Source organism: Phyllobates terribilis, unplaced genomic scaffold (assembly GCF_046119375.1).
Source record: "Phyllobates terribilis strain yellow unplaced genomic scaffold, ASM4611937v1 Scaffold_99__1_contigs__length_5935540, whole genome shotgun sequence".
In the NCBI taxonomy this organism is placed as follows: Eukaryota; Metazoa; Chordata; class Amphibia; order Anura; family Dendrobatidae; genus Phyllobates; species Phyllobates terribilis.
In genome coordinates, this window is record NW_027362859.1 from 5,488,857 (window position 1) to 5,512,217 (window position 23,361).

Consider the following 23,361-nt stretch of genomic DNA (forward strand, 5'->3'; position numbering starts at 1 on the left):
TTCCAGAATTTTTTTAATGTTTTTTTTTATGCTGTTCCGCGTGTGGTAAAATTGATAAGGTAGCTTTATTCTTCGGGTCAGTACCTTTACAGCGGTACCACATTTATATAGTTTTTTTATGTTTTGGCGCTTTTACACAATAAAAGCTATTTTATAGAAAAAAAAATTTTTTTTCATCGCTTTAATCTGAGAGCTATACCTTTTTTATTTTTTGACTGATGGAGCTGTATGGTGGCTTGTTTTTTTGTGGGACAAGATTAAGTTTTCAGCGGTACCATTTTTACTTATATTTGTCTTTTTGATCGCGTGTTATTTCATTTTTTGTTTGGCGGTATGATGATAAAGCATTGTTTTTTGCTTTGTTTTTTATTTTATTTTTTTACCGTGTTCACTAAAGGGGTTAACTAGTGGGACAGTTTATAGGTCAGGTCGTTCCGGATGCGGCGATACAAAATATGTGTACTTTTATTGTTTTTTTTGTTTTTTTTTTCATAATAATATTTATTGATGGGTACATTATATTTTTATTTTTGGTGGATTATTTTTTTTATCTTTTTAAATATTTTTACATTTTTTTTTTTCATTTTTTAACACTTTGTGGACTTTTATTCTGTGTCCAACTCTGGGACTTTCACTTTTTTATTCTGATCGCCTGTATAGCACAGGAATGCAGCACCATCCCTGTGCCATGCAGATAGTCAGCGCTGGACAGGGAGAAGATAGTTTTGTCATGCACTGCGCATGACCAAAGAATATTCCTGCTGTCTGGTGACCCGGATGTTGTGATGACGACATCGGGTCGTCATGATCACATCGGGTCGTCATGGCAACATCCGGGAAGCCGCGACAGACAGCTCTGGAGGCTGGAAGAGGAGGTGAGTATTCCGATCACCTCCCCTTGCTACCGCAATGCTGCGATCGACTTCTATTACAGCATTGCGGGTGTTAATGTGCCGGGAGCGGCACATAGTACCGGGTGTCAGCTGTGACTTTCAGCTGACACCCGGCGGCGATCGCCCCGCACCGCTTGTGTGCGGGCGCGATTGCCATATGACCTAATAGTACGTCATTGGTCCAATCGGCCCAGGTCACCAAAACGTACTATTAGGTCATACATCAGAAAGGGGTTAAGGTTGGTGGGGCCCAATTAGAGATATTGCTGTAGGACTTGTGATTTCTATCTACGCCACTGTGTATAGGATAATAGAGTATAATAAAGTTGTTATGGACGTGACTTAACATTGTGTAGTGAGTCTGTTGTGCCAATAGTGACGGATATTTCTTGTTGCCAAAACTGTGATAGTAACATAGTTTGTAAAGCCGAATAAAGACTTGCGTCCATCAAGTTCGACCTGTTAGTTCTGTAATTGCTAAAGTTGATCCAGAGGAGGGCAAAAACCCCAAATGATTTAGCCAATCTTCACCTGAGGAAAAATTCCCTCCCGACTCTGAAACCAACAGTCAGAATAAATCCCTGTATCAACCTACTATTTTATTTTATTTTTAAGTATACGCTGAAATCTGCCTGGTATCTAGAAATGCATCCAGTCCCCGCTTGAACTGGTGTAGTGAATCCGACATTACCGTCTCCTCACTCAGTGAATTCCATATTCTCACTGCTCTTACCGTAAAGAACCCCTTCCTATGCTGGTGCTGAAACCTTTTCTCTTCCAGTCTTAGTGAATGCCCTCTTGTTACCGTAATATCCCTCCTTTTGAACAAATCCCGGGCAAGATCTCTATACTGTCCCCTAACATATTTGTACACATTTATTATGTCCCCCCTCAACCTTCTCTTTTCCAGGCTGAATAGTCCTAGTTTTGCCAACCTCTCTGGGTATTGCAGTCCCTCCATTCCCTTTATTAATTTTGTTGCCCTCCCTTGTACCTTTTCAAGCTCGTTTATATCCTTTCTATATATTGGGGCCCATAACTGAGCACAGTATTCCAAGTGTGGTCTGACCAGAGCTTTGTACAGTGGAAGAACAATGTTCTCATCCTTTGCAGCTATACCTCTTCTGATACATCCCATTACCCTGTTTGCCCTTACAGCAGCGGCCTGACTTTGGGCACTCCAATTTAGTTTGCTATCAGTCAAGATGCCCAAGTCCTTCTCCATCTCTGAATTCCCCAATGATTTCCCATTCAGTGAGTACTGGTGACTTCCATTTTTCCTTCCCATATGTATGACCTTACATTTCTCCTCGTTAAACCTCATTTGCCATTTAATGCTCCACCTACCCAGTTTATCCAAATCCCTCTGTAGGTCTGCACTGTCCTCTTTTGTATTAATTGTTTTACATAACTTTGTGTCATCTGCAAATATTGATATTTTACTATTTATCCCGTTGACTATGTCGTTAATAAAGATATTAAATAACATTGGGCCTAGTACAGACCCCTGTGGTACCCCACTAGTGACGCTTACCCAATCTGAGTATATTCCATTTATAACCACCCTCTGCCTTCTATCCCTTAGCCAGTTAGCTACCCACTTGCAAACATTGATATTTTTATTCACGTTAAATCTTTGCTAACCAACTGTCATTAGTGCAATCATACAACATACAAGCCTCTGATTGCTCAGGTGATGCACTGTACTACTGTGTTATCCCTTGACTGTCAGTGTAATACTAACGGCCCTATACACATGATAGATATTGGCCGAACGGTCATTTGGCAGACTGCTATCTCTCCCATATACACAAATATTCCAGCTTTCCTGTGGTCTGTATGAGAGAGTCGCCTCCAGACTCCTCTAGTGGAGGATTATCTACAGGAAGAACAAACGGATTAACCTCTGTAATTCAGGCCCCCAAATACATTATATAGTCAACCAAATCCCCCAAAATCTGTGCTTTCATGCAACTTTAGTCTAATGCGTATGAGGGTGTTAAAAGGCAACTTATTGGACACTCCCTTTGGCCCGACATAGTAGACATTCGTACATTGCAGGCCCAGACACCATTATTAGGCATTTAAATATCGTAGTAACTAGTCAGCCCCATACTATCGAGTACTTGGGGGAGAAGGGGCATTGAGCCGAACTCTGTCAAACCTTCTTAGATGCCATCTGTGCTTTTGACAGCAGTAAGTGGTTAAACTGCCAGGGTTTTTGTTGCAGCCGCACTTGTGCCAACCCTGCAGTGTACATCTATGTTTTGATGCCCAAAAGACTTAAAATTCATATAGACGGCCGGGGATGATGTAGTCAGTGACTGACTTTGACCAAATATGTTCCCGAGCCATAGTAGAAGATAAAGATGTCATCCACTTCATGAAGTAGTTATTTCTCATGTTACGTGTAATGAATATCTCCTGCGGTATTGCTAATGCCTATTCCAGTGTCAGTAAATGATTAGAGAATTCACTTTATGGAAGATGAGTCTATGAGAAACGTATTCAGCTGCAGACTCCAAGGAAGAAACTGCTTGTTGTCTGTGGCCTAAAATATATAGGTTTTATTAGTAGATGTAAAGAATAAAACTAAATACTGTAAAATAATAAATCTCCTCATATGTTTCTCTTATTATCTCCAGTAATTGGATTATTACACAGGATTTTTATGATGTTACATCAGCTCATATTCTTATTCAGGTCTCTACAATATCAGATCCTCTCAGTGAAGATCTTCTATATAAGAGAATTTTCCTGATTTACCCATCAAAGATGGATATGGACAGAGACAAGATGGCGGAGAGGATATTACACCTCACCCTAGAGATCCTCTTCCGTCTTACTGGAGAGGTGAGAGATTCTGATGACGTCACATTACATCATTCTTATCTATGGGAATAACAGATGGACAGAACTGGAGAGGAGAGGACTCTGGAAATGTCTGTAGTGAGATTTATGAATGTGTCTCTCCATAACCAGGATTACACAGTAGTGAAGAAGACCTCTAGTGAGCGCTGTCAGGACCCTGTGTCTGAGAGATGGGGAAGACCCCTGAGCCCAATCACAGGGCCTCCACCTCAACCCCTGATACATGAGGACATCAATGACCAGAAGATCCTAGAACTCACCTACAAGATGATTGAGCTGCTGACTGGAGAGGTGACACTGCTGGGAATTCTGGGACATTATACAGTAACGCTATGAAAGGATCGGGGGATGACGGTATCATTGTATGTGTCAGGTTCCTATAAGGTGTCAGGATGTCGCTGTCTATTTCTCCATGGATGAGTGGGAGTATTTAGAAGGACACAAAGATTTGTACAAAGACGTCATGATGGAGGTTCCCCAGCCCCTCACATCACCAGGTAATAGACAGGACTAAATACACACGGCCTATAATTATCTGTATGTAAAGAATGAATTCAGTCCCTGTATGTGTTTCCTCCAGATCTATACAGTAAGAGGACAACACCAGACAGATGTCCCCGTCCTCTTCTTCCACAGGACTGTAAACAAGAAGATCCCAATGTTCCTCAGGATCATCAGGTAGATGGAGAGAAGGTGTCATGAGATCTCTCCTATGATGTGTAGATGGCTGTGAAGGTCTTGTGTTCAGTCTTGTTTTATCCACAAGTATTATATGTTTTATACTTGTGTAATGAGAAGGGTGGAGATGGCAGGATTAGTGCTAATCATAGATGTGACTTCTCATCTGTCTGTGACTTTTACAATATTTGTTTTCAGGGTGAAGATCTGACCCATATTAATACTACAGAGACATATGTGAGGGGTGATGAGTGGTGTAAAGAGGAGATTCCTACAGATAACCTCCCAGGTGAGTAGTAACCACTAAATGCTGAGAAGTCACAGATCCTTCTCCGTCGCTGTCTGTTTCTGCTTTATCGGTGGTGTAATCCGGCCGTATTACAATCGTGTGATCACCATTTTACCCCTAGACCACAATATTCTGCTCCACCAAAAACTGTTCAAATGACTTTGGGCATTAAAAGCCATTTTCTCTAGAACTTACAACCTGGAGGATACACCTTCTAACTGAAATTAGAAGTCGCTGACCCTTACCTGCCCAGATCTATAAACTGAAAAGCCAAATGACAGCGTACGTAGAATGTGCTGACAATTTAGAAAATCACTTGAAGAAAAATATTATTACAGAAAGTGGAGGGTAATGATGCTGTTGGCTTCCTAGAACCCTGATATCTTATTGGATGAATCTACCTTCTCTCCCTTCTGTGTTGCTGAATGTCCTCATATGGTCCCTACAAGACCAGGTCCAGTCTTTCTGGCCAAACTTCACTTTTTGTGATTGATAACATTAAATGTGCAGTGAGGGCCAAGTGTGAATTTCTGTACAATAACAATAGAATTTACCTTTATCTTAAATTTTCAATTTCTTTTAAAACCAACTAACTTCAAACAGGAATGTGATAAACTACATAAAAAACATTACACCTGTGCCATGATATATCTCTAAGCTGTGCGTGGCTGATGGCTGTAATATACATTTATTCCCGCCTGCAGGAGATGTGTTGGCTCGAGCCCTGGTTTCATGGATTCACTCCACGTCATAGATTCCATTATGTTTTCAATCCTAAGGAATTCAGATTACTGCACAATCTCTCCTGAAATGGGGGCGCTAATACTTTCTCTACTCTTCTGGTCAGGACTCATAGTAGCTCCAATGGTCCACCATAAATGAGTGCGACTCCAGTTTAGTGTTGGAGCTCTCCCCTCATACATATGTTGATGTTGGGAATGTAACATTTTTTTTTATTTTATGTCTATTTTTTATAGGTTCATTCTGTGTAATAGTTTGATTGTGATGGGATCAGCCGGCCTCACTTATGTGACTCTGTAGCTCCCTTGTAGTCTTTCAAAAAGGTCTCCATTGCCTCTTCCAAATGCCTTAGATCTAAATTTAAGATACCTCAGCTCTGCACTATTATAAAAAGGTCTCCTTGAATGTCTAATATTTCTTCATGAAACTCATCTGATAGATAATATTGTCCCTTACGATGGTTTAGATTGCCAAGAGCCACCGAGCCCCATACTCTAATTACGCCAGGGAGGTTTCACCACTAGTTACTCATCTTTTATTGATGAAGACTGTTCAGTTTGATCATTTTAGTAGATGTGTTATTGTCTATACCCACAATTTTTGACTAGGCAAAAAAATGGAAGCTGGCACGTTTAGGCAGGCTGCGCTGCAGGAATGAAGAGGCTTGGGATTCCAAGACGGCTTTTATTAATACCAACACGTTTCTGTGCCGGATCGGCGCCTTTCTCAAAGTATAAAAACCAAATGCCTCAATTTTTGACTACAGTAGTTAATGCCCAAAATACTCTGATTTAACCACTTCCTGCAGCCAGTTTTGTGTTCCTAATTAGGCCCCAATTTTCACATCTGATGTGTGACACTTTATGTGCTGAGAACTTTGGAATTCTTCACAAAGGATAATAGAAACAAATGGACTTTTACAAATTATTTTCCAACTTTTCTTGAATTTGACAATACCCTATATACGGTTGTACACTACTGTCTGGACACATGGCAGGTTAAGAAAGGAAGGATTTAGCTATTTGAATGCAGATCTTGCTGGAATAGTTTGCAGACACAATGTATTAGGGCACTTTTCGTGGTCACCTGGCAGCTCAAAAGATGGCTCCTACGAACAGGCTTGGCACTATCCACCCCGTTTTCCAGATCTCAGGAATTTTCTAGTTCATCACCCTTTAAACATTAAAGGGTGATGAACAAGGACTTACACAGAGACCGCTAAGCTTGGGCCACGGTGTTACCTGCTATTCTCTGTGATGTGACTTGGCAAGAAGAATAGTCAGGTAGCCGAGTCAGAATCAGGAGGGCAGAGAAAATACAAAATCAGATGACACAAGAGTGGTCAGTAAATGGGCCGGGGTCACAACAGGAAACAAATACACAAGCTGTGAGATGAGTACAGAGGACTGAACCAGAGGAGAACAAGGCTGTATCTGGCAGCTTCCAGCAATATGCTCTGAGCTTTACTAGGGTGTGGTGCTTTCCAGCTGGCTAAAGCAGGAAGCTGATTACTCAAGCTGGACAGCACACACACCCATACTGCCAGACTGGATGGTACTATACAGTGGTGGCCAAAAGTATTGGCACCCCTGTAATTCTGTCAGATAATACTCAGTTTCTTCCTGAAAATGATTGCAATCACAAATTCTTCGGTATTATTATCTTCATTTAATTTGTCTTCAATGAAAAAACACAAAAAGAATTGTCCTAAAGCCAAATTGGATATAATTCCACACCAAACCTAAAAAAGGGGGTGGACAAAAGTATTGGCACTGTTTGAAAAATCACGTGATGCTTCTTTAATTCGTGTAATTAACAGCACCTGTAACTTACCTGTGGCACCTAACAGGTGTTGGCAATAACTAAATCACACTTGCAGCCAGTTAACATGGATTAAAGTTGACTCAACCTCTGTCCTGTGTCCTTGTGTGTACCACATTGAGCATGGAGAAAAGAAAGAAGACCAAAGAACTGTCTGAGGACTTGAGAAACCAAATTGTGAGGAAGCATGAGCAATCTCAAGGCTACAAGTCCATCTCCAAAGACCTGAATGTTCCTGTGTCTTCCGTGCGCAGTGTCATCAAGAAGTTTAAAGCCCATGGCCCTGTGGCTAACCTCCCTAGATGTGGATGGAAAAGAAAAATTGACGAGAGATTTCAATGCAAGATTGTGCGGATGGTGGATAAAGAACCTCGACTAACATCCAAACAAGTTCAAGCTGCCCTGCAGTCCGAGGGTACAACAGTGTCAACCCGTACTATCCGTCGGCGTCTGAATGAAAAGGGACTGTATGGTAGGGTACCCAGGAAGACCCCACTTCTTACCCCGAGACATAAAAAAGCCAGGCTGGAGTTTGCCAAAACTTACCTGAGAAAGCCTAAAACGTTTTGGAAGAAAGCTCTCTGGTCAGATGAGACAAAAGTATAGGTTTTTGGGAAAAAGCATCAACATAGAGTGTACAGGAAAAAAAAGAGGCATTCAAAGAAAAGAACACGGTCCCTACAGTCAAACATGGCGGAGGTTCCCTGATGTTTTGTGGTTGCTTTGCTGCCTCTGGCACTGGACTGCTTGACCGTGTGCATGGCATTACGAAGTCTGAAGACTACCAACAAATTTTGCAGCATAATGTAGGGCCCAGTGTGAGAAAGCTGGGTCTCCCTCAGAGGTCATGGGTCTTCCAGCAGGACAATGACCCAAAACACACTTCCAAAAGCACTATAAAATGGTTTGAGAGAAAGCACTGGAGACTTCTAAGGTGGCCAGCAATGAGTCCAGACTTGAATCCCATAGAACACCTGTGGAGAGATCTCAAAATGGCAGTTTGGAGAAGGCACCCTTCAAATATCAGGGACCTGGAGCAGTTTGCCAAAGAAGAATGGTCTACAATTCCAGCAGAGAATTGTAAGAAACTCATTGATGGTTACCGGAAGCGGTTGTTCGCAGTTATTTTGGCTAAAGGTTCTGCAACCAAGTATTAGGCTGAGGGTGCCAATACTTTTGTCCGGCTCTTTTTTGGAGTTTTGTGTGAAATGATCAATGATTTGATTTTTGCTTCATTCTCTTTTGTGATTTTTCCTTGCAAGCAAATTAAATGAAGATAATAATACCAAAGAATTTGTGATTGCAATCATTTTCAGGAAGAAACTGAGTATTATCTGACAGAATTGCAGGGGTGCCAATACCTTTGGCCACCACTGTAGGTCTCAGGCACCCTAATCTTAGTGGCTGGGCAGAGCCTGGGCCGCCTAGAGCTTCTTGCTCCGACACCTTCATTACTAGTACCACCTGCAGAATGAATAAGACAGCGCCTGGTGACAGAAGCAGATGTCTCAGGAGCAGGTCACAAAGGAGATGGGACACCCCTTTTGAAGAAGCCCTAATATGACAAAATGACAGAAAACCAGAGCAGTAGAAATCCCCTAGGAGTAGTGACTATTTTGACTCCACAGGCTCTTTCTAGAAATTAGCATGTAGTGGATGTTGGAGAGTGAAAATTGCTAAATAGTATTTTATTGCCCAACACATATTACCCAGATTGTGCTCCAGGAGACACACACCATCAATTAAGTGGGTTCTTCTCACTATAGTAATGTCAAATACATGGATGCTAAATGTGGCTTGGGCACACTGCAAGGCTCAGAAGTGAGGGGGAGATTTGACTTTGGGAGAGCGGATCCTGCTGGATTGGTTTATGGAAGCCATGTTTCTTTTTAAGAGCCTTTTAGTCACTAATAATGTGGAAACCTCTGTTTTTCCATTGACAGGTGATGGACCTGAGTGGGGACTTGTTTTTGGTGAGATCAGTAGAAGTTGTTATTGCTATAATTTTCACCTACATAACATTGTTTGGTGGCTTTTTATTCCCTATTTGGGAAGCAGAATGAAAAAACAGTTGAACACCACGCTCTACTGGTTCATCCTATGAGGTTTTATATTAGACTGTGAACTGTCATTGTCTTTGTGAATAATTCTATATTTTTACATAACTGGCCGTTTTTACAGACAGTTCAAGTAGAAATGTTGAACAATATAAAATTCAAGGATATTTTATTCAAAAATAATTGGTTTTATTCTTGGCAGATGACTGTACCAGGAGATCAGAGGGACAGATGACATCTTCAAATTTTAAATCAAATGATCTCGATATCCCACAGGATACAATTGAAGTGAATGCCATTACTCCAGACATACTATCATCCCTTCACAGCAAAGATCTGTCATCTGATGCTTTGAAACAGGTCTCATCTTCTGATTCATTACCGACTGCTAAGGAAAATGAAAGTAAAAAAATAAGAATTAAAAAACAAATTGCTCCTAAAGCAAAGAAGCCATTTTCACATTCAGAATCTGGAAATAATATTCACTTCGAAAAGCCTTTTCTTAAACATCAAAAAATTCACACTGTGGAGAAAAGATTTTCTTGTTCCAAATGTGGGAAATATTTTAACCAGAAATCAGATCTTGCTAGACACCAGAGAACTCACACAGGTGAGAAGGCATACTCCTGTTCAGAATGTGAGAAATGTTTTAACCGGAAATCAAATTTGTTTAAGCACCAGAAAACTCACACTCGGGAGAAGCCTTTTTGCTGTTCAGAATGTGGGAAATGTTTTAACCAGAAATCAGATGTGATTAAGCACCAGAGAACCCACACAGGGCAGAAACAATTTTCCTGTTCAGAATGTGGGAAATATTTTATGCAGAAATGGAATCTTGTTATACACCAGAGAGCTCACACAGGGGAGAAGCCTTTTTCCTGTTCAGAATGTGGGAAATATTTTATCCAGAAATGGAATCTTGTTATACACCAGAGAAGTCACACAGGGGAGAAGCCTTTTTCCTGTTCAGAATGTGGGAAATGTTTTAACTATAAATCACATTTTGTTAACCACCAGAGAACCCACACAGGGGAGAAGCCTTTTTCATGTTTAGAATGTGGGAAATGTTTTGGGAATAAATCATCTCTTCTTAGTCACCAAAGAGCTCACACAGGGGAGAAGCCTTTTTCATGTTCAAAATGTGGAAAATGTTTTGGGAAAAAATCAATTCTTCTTGGTCACCAGAGAACTCACACAGGGGAGAAGCCTTATTCATGTTCAGAATGTGGGAAATATTTTAACCGAAAATCAAATCTTTATAGCCACAAGAGAATCCACACAGGGGAGAAGCCTTTTTCATGTTCAGAATGTGGGAAATATTTTAACCGGAAATCATATCTTTATAGGCACCAGAGAATCCACACAGGGGAGAAGCCTTTTTTATGTTCAGAATGTGGGAAATATTTTATCCAGAAATCTGATTTGATTAAGCACCAGAGAACCCACACAGGGGAGAAGCCTTTTTCATGTTCAGAATGTGGGAAATATTTTAACCAGAAATCGCATCTTGATAGACACCAGAGAATCCACACAGGGAAAAGCCTTTTTCATGTTCAGAATGTGGGAAATGTTTTAACCAGAAATCAGGTTTAGTTATGTACCAGAGAACCCACATAGGGAGACACCTTTTTCATGCTCAGAATGTGGGAAATATTTTGTGAAGAAATCGTCTCTTCTTAGTCACCAAAGAGTTCACACAGGGGAGAAGCCTTTTTCATGTTTTTAATGTGGGAAATGTTTTACACGGAAATCATCTATTAAAAAACATCAGAGAAGGCACACAAGGGAGAAGCCTTTTTCATATTCAGAATGTTGGAAATGTTTTAATCGAAAATTGTACTTTCTTAAAGGGGTTGTCCACGATTAGGGAAATCCCTTGTCATTCCTCATATTTGGCTCGTTAAAATAAAAACACTCATATTCACCATTCCAGCTTTGTCGGCAATCGCATTCCCGGGGCTCATGTGAGGTTGTTACATCACATGAGTCCTGTGCCCAATCAGCGACGGCTTCACTATCCCTGCCTTCGGATGCATTGAACATCAACAGGAAGCCAGGGCTGCGGCTGCTCTCTGACTTCTTGATGTTCAATTTGTCTGAAGATGGGGACAATCACGCCAGCACTAATTGGCTGAAGAACTCACGTGACATAACAACCTCACATGAGCCCCGGGAACGCAAGTGATGACACCGCTTGAACGACGCCTCCATGGGAGGTTTGTATCAGTGCTTTTATTTTAACACGACCAAACATGAGGATTGAGAAGGGGTTGTCCATGTAGTGGACCACACTTTAAAAGTAAAAAATCTCACACAGAGAAGCCATTGTCATACCTAGAGTGTGAAAAATGAATTACTGGAAAATTGTATTTTGTTGACCATCAAAAATAATTCAGACTTAGATAAACTATATGTGTTATTGACACATTGTACAAAGAGATTTAACAGACATTGTATTAATAAATGAGAAAGGGAAATCACTTTAGAACGTATCATATTTCTTGGCCTATAAGACATTTTTATCATGAAAATATCTTGTTAATAAGTGTGTCTTATAAACTGGAGGCAGCATCTCATGACAGAGGAGAATGCTGAGACAGTGTCTTTCCTGATCACTGAGAGTACTGCTCTCTCTCCTCCAGCCCCACCTGTATATAACTGATTGGTGCTGAGCAGGAGGGGAAGGTACCAGGACCGGTACAGAGGCTGCACGTCCTGAGTGAGCAGCTAAAAAACCTTCCACCTGACTAGCTCAAGGACCTTTCCGATCATGTAATCATTCACATGACCTGGAAGGAACTGCAAAATGGGGAAATGTGTACACAGTGTTTTTGTATGCAAATTTGCATATAATAATAATAATAATCTTTATTCTTATATAGTGCTAACATATTCCACAGCATTTTACAGACATTATCATATGTAGCAGAGCTGTGTATGTATGTAAATGTGCATATGTAGTAGAGCTGTGTGTATGTAAATTTGTCTCACAAAGAAAAATCTCCATTAAAATGTATATACTTTATTTATACCTTATTAAAAAGGAACTACTACATATGTTCCCGTTCAAATTTTACAAATTGGCACTATAGAAATGAAAAAAATGTATGTAATTCCGAGGCCATATAAATTAAATCAGGGGTTAAAGGCAGGTAGGGGAGGTGGGGATGGAGCCTCAATCCTTTCCCTATTTGTTATCCCTCATTATTTACCCTTCCTTTCCGCTGAGGTTTACACCCTAAAAGAGCGCAAGTTGTGGCACCCCCACTTTCTGTCGTATCACCCTAATTATCCCTAGATGATCCTAGGTACTACAACCACTCACAGGAGGAAAAAATTAAACCAAACATAGTTTTGGCAAATAGTTATCAGCCAAGATATCCATAAATAAAGTCACAATGCGTGAACCAACAGTATAGCTTATACTACATTAAGAGGCTCCTTCAATATCTGCAGAGGTATACCGGATTTTTCGGACTATAAGACGCACTTTTTTCCTCTAAAATTTTTAGAGGAAAGTGGGTGGTGCGTCTTAAAGTCCGAACATATGTTCTGTGGCTGGTGGGGGGCTGGGGGTGAGCGACAGCGGGGCACAGGAGGTAGCAGCCACCTGCTGCAGCCTACGCTGTGCCTGCTGCTAAAGAAAATGAATATTCCCTGCTCCCCACGCCCATGGGCGTGGGGAGCAGGGAATATTCATTCTCCTTAATAGCGTGCCCACTGTAACCATAGCTCGGCTCCTGCTGCAGCCGGCGGTCTGTGTGCCCACTATTAAAGCTCATGAATATTCGCTACAACCCACTCCCATGGGTTGTAGTGAATATTCATGGTCTTTAATAGCGTGCACACTGACCGCCGAGCGCAGCAGGAGCAGCACTGCAGCTACAGTGTGCACGCTGTGTGAGGGTGCATGGCAGGGACGCCATGCAAACCCTGCTATGCGCGGCTCACAGTGAGTGTCAGCAGCAGAGCGGAACGCAGCACTGAAGGAGAGAGGAGGGGAGTATGATTCTTTATTTTTTTTTGTGGGCAGAGTGATGGGGGCTCAAGGGGTGCCATGCATACCAGGATTAAGGGGTGCCATGCATACCAGGATGGGGGATCAAGGGGTGCCATACATACCAGGATAGGAGATCAATTGGCGCCATGCATACCAGGATGGGGGATCAAGGGGTGCCATTCATACCAGGATGGGGGAACAAGGGGTGCCATGCATACCAGGTTGGGGGAATCGGGGTGCCATGCATACCAGGATCAAGGTGTGCCATGCATACCAGGAAGAGGGGTGCCATGCATACAAGGATGGGTGATCAAGGGGTGCCATGCATACCAGGATGGGGGATCCAGGGGTGCCATGCATGCCAGGATGGGGGGATCAAGGGGTGCCATGCATACCAGGATAGGGATGAGGGCCATGTATACCAGGATGGGGATGAGGGCCACGTATACCAGGAAGGAGGGACCATACATACAAGGATGGAGGATATTAACAGAATTGGGGGACATTATCCCAATACCAGTGTCAGCAGCAGACCCCCTCCCCCATAAAAATGACCACATTTTTTGCTTACATCTTTTTTTCTATTTTCCTCCTCTAAAACCTAGGTGCGTCTTATGGTCCCGTGTGTCTTATAGTCTGAAAAATACGGTAATTCAAATATGAAGACATGAGACTAAATAATAGTGTCCATGCCTCTTAAAAAGATGCCAATAGTGCTACAGTGTTGTCACAGGCAAATAAAATGACCATGCATGAAATTCACACATAGCTTATATTACATATAAAGCTCCTTCTACAGAGGTAGAATTCAAATGTTCATGAAACAAATTAATACATTTTCCGTGCCTCTAATAAGGTGCCAATAGTGCTACAATTTTGTCACAGACAAAATACCTCTACATGTTGTAAATAGCGATTCCATTCAAAATGTAGTAGATCCCAGCTTGTCACAGAACTATATATATAGAAACCCCACATAGCTACCATTGTAATGTGACCCCAACACGTTTCCCCATTCCTGTTCAAGGTTCATCAGGAGGCTTTTTAGAAATAACCTTTTTGGGAAGTGTAGGATCACTTGTGGTTTCAAAAATTCATGTCATTCGTCTCTCAGCAGGTCATAATCCCATGTACAGCACCCTTAAATATGAGCTGTGTGTATGTAAATGTGCGCATGTAGAACAGCTGTGTGTGTGTATGTATAAATCTGTACATGTAGCAGAGCTGAGTGTGTGTGCACTGTCCACATAGAAGTGTTGTGTGTCTATATGTGCACTGTAAACTGTTCAATAATGTTCGTACTGGAAGAGGAAAAAATTGCTTGCACCAACTACCTTGGTGTTCTTATATCCAATCAAATACTGGACTTCAGCAATCAAGCCTGATGGTACCGGTTGCTCACATAAATAAGTACATAAAGGTGAAAAAAAGTGGCACTCATCGGTCCTGTAAAATCCAATATCTTTATTTAACAAAATATTAAAACTGGAACAGAGCTCATGGAAAGGATGACTGCCGTTTTGTGCTAGTCTGTGCTTCAACGGGTCCTTGGGAAACATTTAATTTCCAGAACCCGTTGAAGCGCAGGCTAGCGCAAAATGGGCGTCATCCTTTCCATGTGCTTTGTCCCTCTCAGCAGCCAGTTATAATCTTGTGTTAAATAAATACATTGGATTTTACAGAACCAGTGAGTGCTACTATTATTATTATTTATTATTATAGCGCCATTCATTCCATGGCGCTTTACATGTGAAAGGGATATACATAGCACAAACAATTGCAATAAATTTTGAACAATACAAGTCGGCGGCTGGTACAGGAGATAAGAGGGGAGTAGAGAAGGAGATCTTGTGAGAATTGGAGGTTGCGTGTAGGTAAGTACCTGGAGAACAGGTCACAGATATATGGAGGAGACACGTTGTGGATGGCTTTATATGCCATGATTAGGGTTTTGAACTTAAGTGTCTGGGCAATGGGGAGCCAGTGAAGGGATTGACAGAGAAGAGAGGCTGGGGAATAGCGGGGGACAGGTGGATTACTCAGACAGCATAGTTTAGGATAGATTGGAGGGGAGCAAGAGTGGTAGAAGGGAGGCCACAGAGCAAGAGGTTGCAGTAGTTGAGGCGGGAGATGATGAAGGCGTGCACTAGTGTGATTGAGGAATGTGCGGATCCAGGAGATATTTTTGAGTTGGATTCGGCAGGGAGTGGAAAGGGCTTGGATATGTGGTTTAAAGGAGATGTTAGAGTCCAGGGTTACCCGGAGGCAGCGGGCTTGCAGGACTGGGGAGAGTGGGCAGCCATTGACTTTGATGGATAGGTCAGTTGGGGAGGTTGAGTGAGACGGTGGAAAGATGATGAGTTCTGTTTTATCCATGTTAAGTTTTAGAAATCTGTCAGAGAAGAAGGATGAGATAGCGGACTGATATTGTGGGATTTTGGTTAGTAGGGAGTTGTGTTGAGCAAATTTGTTCGGCATTTCAAATTCGGGTTCGTGTTTGGGGTTCCAGCCTGTTTGCGCAAAAAAATCGGCTCCTTCCATGAACATCACTGATTTGCCATGCTGTCACGCAGATAACATCAGCTGGAACCTCGAGCACAAACCCGAATTTGAAATGCCAAACAAATTCGCTCAACATTAGTAGGGAGGAGATATCGGGTCCAGAGAGGTAGATCTGTGTGTCATCAGCATAGAGGTGATACTGAAAGCTATGTGATTCTATGAGCTGTCCCAGGCCGAAGGTGTAGATGGAAAAGAGCAGAGGTCCTAGGATTGAACCTTGGGACCACCGTCAGATAGGGGGCGAGATGAGGAGGTGATGTGTGAGTGAGAGACACTTAATGTCCTGTCTGTTAAGTATGAGAAGATCCAAGATAGGGCTAAGTCTTTGATGCCAAGAGAAGAGAGAGTCTGTAGTAAGAGGGAATGGTCCACTGTGTCAAAGGCAGATGACAGGTCCAGGAGGAGGAGGACAGAGTAGTGTCCTTTGGATTTAGCACTTAGTAGGTAGTTGGTGACTTTAGTCAGGGCAGTTTCAGTGGAGTGGTGCGGTGGGAAGCCAGATTGGAGGCGGTCAAAGAGGGAGCAGGAGGAGAGGCGGAGGACAGTTGAGAATGGACGTGTTGTTCCAGTAGTTTTGAGGCGTATAGAAGAAGTGATATGGGGTGAGAGCTAGTCAGAGATGATGAGTCAAGGGAGAGCTTTTTGAGGATGGGTGTGATCGAGGCATGTTTGAAGCGTGAGGGGAAGACACCAGTTGTTAGTGACAGGTTGAAAATGTGGGTTAGGGTTGGGATGAAGGCTATGGTAAGGTTAGGGATGAGGTGGAACGAGATTGGGTCAAGTTCGCAGGTGGTGAGGTGTGATTTGGAGAGTAAAGAGGAGAGTTGATCGTCTGTAATGGTGGAGAAGCTGGTTTTGGAGGAGGATGGTTGAGTAGGTGTGAGGAGGGGCTGTGGGGACTTTAGGCAAAAGCTTTTTCTGATGTTATCAATCTTCTGCTTGAAGAATAAGGCAAAGTCTTCAGCTGAGATGAGAGGAGAGGGAGGAGGCGCTGGGGGACAGAGGAGAGAATTGAAAGTTTTAATAACTGTTTAGGGTTGTGTGACGGAGGATATGAGCGATGAGAAGCATGTTTGTTTTGCTGCAGTAAGTGTGAACTTGAAGGTAGTGAGGGACTGTTTGAATGCGATGAAGTGCTCATTGGGAGTGGGACCTTTTCCATTTCCGCTCAGCAATCCTGGAGGCCCTTCGCAGTTCTTTAGTCAGGTTGGTGTGTCAAGGTTGCCGGTTGAGTGGGCGAACTGTTGTATATGTGAGGGGGGCGACTGAATTGAGAGCTGCAGCTGTTGTGGTGTGTGGTAGGATGACTCACTCGGCCACTTCCGGAAGTAGACTCAGGAACCCGGGTTTTCTTTGCAGGCTTTATTAAACAGCATAAAGCTCTGCACTACAGCAAAATAAACACAGCCTTAATTGGCAAAACAACAAAACAAAAGATAAACTGTAGCACAGTCCATATATGTGTGCGCGGTTCACCCACACAGGTTATGTCCAGCCTTCAGCTCCCTACTGAGCTATGGCTGTCCGGTCTGGAGACCCCGCTTCTCTAAACACAACAACAGAAAAAAAATGATGACATTTATACCTTGCTCAGCCACACCCTGAGGTGGAGGTATGGGGAATGACTTCCCTCCCATCGCTACGTCATTCCCATAAAACCACACCCTTTAAGTGAATTAACCCTTCAGCATATAACATGCTGACAGAAAGTTTATTGGCTTCAGTTCACACAGGCAAGCAACCTGTGACATATACCTCCCCTCATAAATCATACCAGTGACTCTGTCACAGGTGTTATATAAAGTGGCAGCAGCATTTTCATCGTGTAATGAACTTATGCCTGTGAGAGGGAGAAGGGATTCAGAGAGTGAGTGTAGGTCAAGGTGTTTGAGATTTCTGCGAGGGTGTGCAAGTTTGTGGAGTGGGGCTTGTGCACCTGGAGAGGAGAGGGAAGAGAATGTGAGTATGTTGTGGTCAGAAAGAGGGTGAAGTGAGCAGAGAGGTTAGATAGGGAACAGAGGCAGGTGAAGATGAGGTCCAGTGTGTGGCCATCTTTGTAAGTGGGGGCTGAAGACCATTGAGCAAGGCCGAAGGAGTAAGCGAGGGATAGAAGCTTGGAGACAGATGGGTGAGATGTGTCAATGGGGATGTCGAAGTCACCCATAATGATAGTGGGGATGTCTGCGGAAAGGAAATGAAGCAGCCAAGTGGTAAAGTGGTCAAAGAAGATAGTGGCTGGTCCTGGGGGGCGGTAAACGACCGCCAGTTGGAGGGGGAGTAGATGCGCACACAGTGCACTTCAAAGGAGGGGAGAGTAATGGAAGGTGGCAGTGGGAAATGGGTGAAGGAGCAGTTGCCTGACAGGAGAAACCCTTCTCCTCCACTATGCTTGCCATTGGAGCGAGGGGTGCAAGAAAGATGGAATCCACCATACGAAAGTGCTGCTGGGGAGGCCGTGTCAGAGGGGGTGAGCCAGGTTTCGGTGAGGCCGAGGAAGGAGTTTATTAGTAATGGAAAGATCATGGATGTAGGAAAGTTTGTTGCACATGGGGCGAGCGTTCCATAGAGCTCCTGTTAATGGGGCTGGGGAGGCGGTGGCTGGGCGGATGGTTATAAGGTTAGAAAGGTTGCGAGAGTTTGTGGAAGATCGTGGATAGGAGGTGGAAGTGACTGTGGGGATGTGGTGAGGAGGACCAGGATTTGGAGAGATATCGCCAGCAGATAGAAGGAGCAGGGAAAGTGTTAGCAGGTGGGAGCAGGAGAGGGCATGAGGCGGCTGTCTGTGTTTGGAGACACAGGAGTGAATATTGAGGAATAGTTCCGAGGAGGAGGTGAGATGAATGGGGAGGATGGAGGGGGAAATGAAGAGTTCTTTTCTAGGTGTAGGGATTAAAGGGGTTAGTAGAAAGTGAAAGACTATAGGGGAGAGAGTGAACACAAATAGAAACATTGTTTACTTTGCCTGGGTATCCAGTTCCCTTCTGTTCCCTTCAGGTTCAATTCAGGAATAATTCAAATGCCACACTTGTAGATCCACACAATTTTTTCTTCTTTTTTTCTCAATAATGTTCGTGCTGTGAATTTATATGTAAATAAAACACATGGTTCAGAGAAAGACTAACAAAAGATTTAGTACATCGCTATTCTACACTAGTGTATTCAAATTTGTAATTTTTCATCCTGTGTAGACACGATGGTCAGTGGGTGCTCTTGTCCTCTGGCCTGGCTCTCTTTAGAAAGAACACACGGCCTGGGTCGCATCCCACTGAACACTCGTACTCTTTCTCCGTGGGCAGAACCCTACTCAAGCAACATAGGGTGAGGGTAGCACACTCCAGTAAGACTTTATTGGGTCATCAACAGTTAACAGCATATATTACATTCCCTGCAGGGACACAAGATTGTCACTGTCACGGAGTCTCACCCTTTCGCTGGCTCTTCAAGGATTAGAACCTCCGCGTATTTGGGGCATGTCCACACTTGCCTGTCTGAGTACCAGCCGTGCTTTCCAGCGCCAGTCTGCCTGTATACCAGCCATGCCCGCCAGCACCTGCCTGTCTGTATTCCAGCAGTGCCCACCAGCACCTGCCTGCCAGTATATCAGCTGTGTTAATATTAAGCAAGCTGCTATCATTTTGCAATGGCATATGGTGTGTATAATCATAATCATGATATGTAGAATCTGCATGGGATGTACAATAGAATTTGGCATATGTGTCTAATGATATTGACTATTTATATTATTGTATAGTTTTTGAATATTTGAAAAATAAATTTATTGACTATTGTTATTTATGTATTATTATGTACTATTATGTATTATGTATTTGTGGCACCCCAGGGGTCTGGTTTTCCACAGTAATGTAATGTTATGTCTGAGAGCAGGTGGGAGGTCCTTTGGTCAGGGATCCTGTGCATGCCACACCTCCTGCCCAGTCTTGGGAGGGGAAGAACTTCCCCTGTATAAACCCGGGGCTGAGGCAGGGAGAGTCAGACAAGGAGAGTGGAGACAAGAAGCAGCATAGGAAACAGCAGAGTTACAAGGAGTCAGGGGCTGGCAGCTGCAGAGCTCGCCCTGACTAAGAAGATTCTTTACCGGACCCGGAGTCCGAGGCTGTGGGGACTAACTCCTACCCAGCAGCAGAATCCGTCAGGCAGGGGATTTCAGGTCCTCTGGCCCAGAAGCCCGAAGGCACGGTCACACGCGTGGGACCAGCACCGCCATCGTGGAGCGGAAGCCATTAGAAGGCCCCGAGTCACCGGCCATACGGGTGAGCACCACACGGTACACTCAGGGACGTGGGCTACTTACATCAGCTTCTAGCAAGGTAGCCAGAAGAGTACAGTCAGTTTGGGAGGCCTACAACTACGCCTGGCCAGGGGAGATCCCATCTGCTCAAAGACTGACCAGGCCCCGTTTGCTAGCAAGTACTCCGGGAGGGTCTGTCGTTGTTACCAGTAAAGACCCTGAACTACACCGTACCGTCTCTGAGTGGTTCCTGCTACCCCCATCATCCACGTCGGCTGCCCTGAGGCCATACCCCTCCCGTTGGGGGTTATACTATCACGCTGCACAATACTACCACCGGCCTCAGCGGTCTGCCCTGCAGCAGCAGCTTCCTGGCTGCACTCAACGGGTGGCGTAGTCATCAACTATTTACTACTAATAGACTGCCGTCTAGTTTGACTCCCTGGGCACGGACCGGGTCACCGCCACGAGACTACAACCCTCCACTGATCCGGCTCTGGGTAGGCTCCCGCGTGCGCAACGCAGCGCGACACAGGCCCAGGGGCGCGTCAACTTTGGCGTAGTCGGCAGGATTTCGTGCCCGCAACCACCGGGTACTGCGTGCCTGAAAAGCAAAGACTGTTCAAACTTACCAGTGGTGAAGGTTTCCCGCCATCCGGCGCCATCTTCTACCTTCTTCCCGCCATCCGCGAAGTTTTCCCGCCATCCGGCGCCATCTTCGACCTTCTTCCCGCCATCCGTGGAGTTTTCCCGCCATTGGACGCCATCTTGAGGACGCCGCGCGGGAAGAAGAGGGGCGTGGACTCCGAAAGCGCGCGAGAACTGAAGCCCCGCCTCACGTCCGGACGTTGCGTAAGGTCCTGGAAGGAGCCCAGCAGACGCCGACGTCACAGGAGCGCGACGGAAGGTCCTCAACCCTGACGATCCACTGCGGAGCCGCGGCCTACGGAAGAGGATCATCGCAAGGTAGGCCACGGTCCACTAGGGGGGAGGAAGATGTCGGATACGGAGGAGAGCTTCACTGCCTCAACCCCCGCCAGCGCTACCGCTGCTGCAGTTATGCCCTTCACCATGCCCTATATCCCGGGAGCAGCTTGGCTATCCCAGTACTCAGGGGAGTCACATACCCTGCATGACTTTAGAGAAAAGCTGGATAGCCTCTTCCAGGTGTACCCCCTCACAGAAGAGCAAAAAGTGAGCATCCTGGTGGCCCAACTAACCGGGGCAGCCAAAAGGGAAGTAAAATCCTGGCCACCTGGGAGGAAGACTGTCGCAGGGATACTAACCCGGCTGAAGGACACCTTTGATACCCGCACCTCAGCCGAGATTAAGCTTAGATTCTACGGGTGCAAGCAGCGAGCGCATGAGAGTATAAGGGACTATGCACTAAACCTACAAGAGGCCCTGAGGGCCATAAAGCAGACCGACCCTGATGGGGTGGGAAACAAGGACAGGCTGTTGACTGAACAATTTATAGAGGGTTTATATTGCAATGCCCACCGAACCCAGTTGCGGGCAATGGCCTTACAGGATCCCCATCTGGACTTTGCACAGTTCAAGGACAGAGCCATCCGGGTGCTCCGAGAACCGGCACCAGGTGGCGTTGTGACCCACAGACGCCCCACTACCACTTACTACCAGGAGGCGGCGCCCTTGTCAGCAGGGCCTGTGGGAGCTGATGCGCAGGCTTTGGACAATGACCCGGCTCCAGACCTACACCATCAGGTCCAAGAGCTAGCTAAGAGCGTTGCTGCGCTAACCCGAACTGTGCAGTCTTTACAGGTTTCCACCCCAGGGAAGATCCAGCTGGCATCCGGACCGGAGGACATCCCGTGGCGTCGACCAAGGAGGACCCCACCGGCCAGAGGAAGACCCAGTGACCGATACAGTGAGGACGGACGACCCATCTGCCGCCGCTGCAATCAACCCGGACATATGGCAAGGTACTGTTCTTTAAACGGGCACAACCTGGGGTAGAGGGCCAACCCCCAGGAAAAAGATCACCAGGCCCATCGAACTGGCGCGACAGATATGTGGGAGGACGTCCAGTCTTGCCTGTGGTACTGGATGGCATTCCCATGAGTGCCCTACTGGACACCGGGTCACAGGTCACCACCATCCCGTACGTGCTCTTCAAGCAGTACTGGAATGACTCGGATATTACCCGCTACCCCGACGACGACTTGAGTATCATCGCCAGCAATGGTCAGCCCGTGCCACAGATCGGATTTAAAGAGGTGACCATCAAAATTGGTAGAGTCGAACTGGCCGCACAGGGACTGATCATTGTAGATATTGATAAACATGAGAGTCACCCAAAAATAACTCTAGGAACTAATGTAATTGAAAATTGTCTTGCAGAGGTGATTTTCCTTTTACAGCAGGTTGCCAAGAATGCCAGCTCCGGCGAGCAGCGGGTGCTCCAGAAAGAGATCCGGGCACTGATGCAACGGCAACAAGTGGAACTCTCCGGCGGTGAGATTGGTAGCGTAAGAATGTGTGACCCTTTTCCTATTGCCATGCCCCCAAAAAGTGAAATGATGATTTGGTGCCGGGCAGCTATTGGTCTGAGAGGTAGAGATTACCAGGCAATGGTAGAACCAGTTTACTCAGACAGTAGGCCCACCATTTTGACAGCACGGGGGGTCGTCAATGTACGCCATGGGAGGGTGCCCGTTCGCATAATAAATATCGGGGAGAGGGAAGTGTACCTGCCCCGGTATGCCACGCTAGCCAAATTATATATCACTAATCAAAATTCTATACAATCTGTGGAACCCTTGCCTCCATCTCACCCGGAGGAAGGTAACGGCTCTAAGAAAGACATGGAGGACTGGTGTCAGCAACTACATCTGGGTACTGACTCCACTCCCTCACATCAGAAACAAGGAGTCTATCTGGTGGTTCAAGAGTATGAGAGAGTGTTTAGTAAACACCCGTTAGACTTCGGGCGAGTCAAGGGGGTAGAACATCGCATCCCCACGGGAGATCATCCTCCCATAAAAGAGAGGTATCGACCCGTACCCCCTGCACATTACCAACACGCCAAGGGGATGCTTAGAGACATGAAGGAGGCTGGGGTAATCCGGGATAGTTGTAGCCCCTGGGCAGCCCCATTAGTTTTAGTCAAAAAGAAAGACAACACCATGAGGATGTGTGTAGATTACCGGAAAATCAACCGTATCACACACAAGGATGCG

General features: G+C 44.8%; 1 protein-coding gene across 1 annotated transcript; it reads left to right on the forward strand.

The window, feature by feature from the left end:
* Positions 1-3,751: 3,751 nt before the first annotated feature.
* On the forward strand, positions 3,752-19,936 carry LOC141198720 (uncharacterized). Its single transcript, XM_073663137.1, has 5 exons — positions 3,752-4,055; positions 4,138-4,261; positions 4,345-4,442; positions 4,641-4,731; positions 9,553-19,936. The coding sequence occupies exons 1-5, from the start codon at positions 3,801-3,803 to the stop codon at positions 10,941-10,943; spliced, it is 1,959 nt and encodes a 652-aa protein (XP_073519238.1). The 5' UTR covers positions 3,752-3,800; the 3' UTR covers positions 10,944-19,936.
* The last annotated feature ends 3,425 nt before the right edge of the window (positions 19,937-23,361 follow it).

What these genes read in the sequence shown, in the direction of transcription:
- LOC141198720 (XM_073663137.1), top strand. Translation starts at nt 3,801, where the DNA reads ATGGACAGAACTGGAGAGGAGAGGACTCTGGAAATGTCTGTAGTGAGA. An exon ending in ATGTTCCTCAGGATCATCAG is followed by an intron (nt 4,443 to 4,640) that starts GTAGATGGAGAG and finishes ATTTGTTTTCAG; the next exon opens with GGTGAAGATCTGACCCATAT. An exon ending in TCCTACAGATAACCTCCCAG is followed by an intron (nt 4,732 to 9,552) that starts GTGAGTAGTAAC and finishes TATTCTTGGCAG; the next exon opens with ATGACTGTACCAGGAGATCA.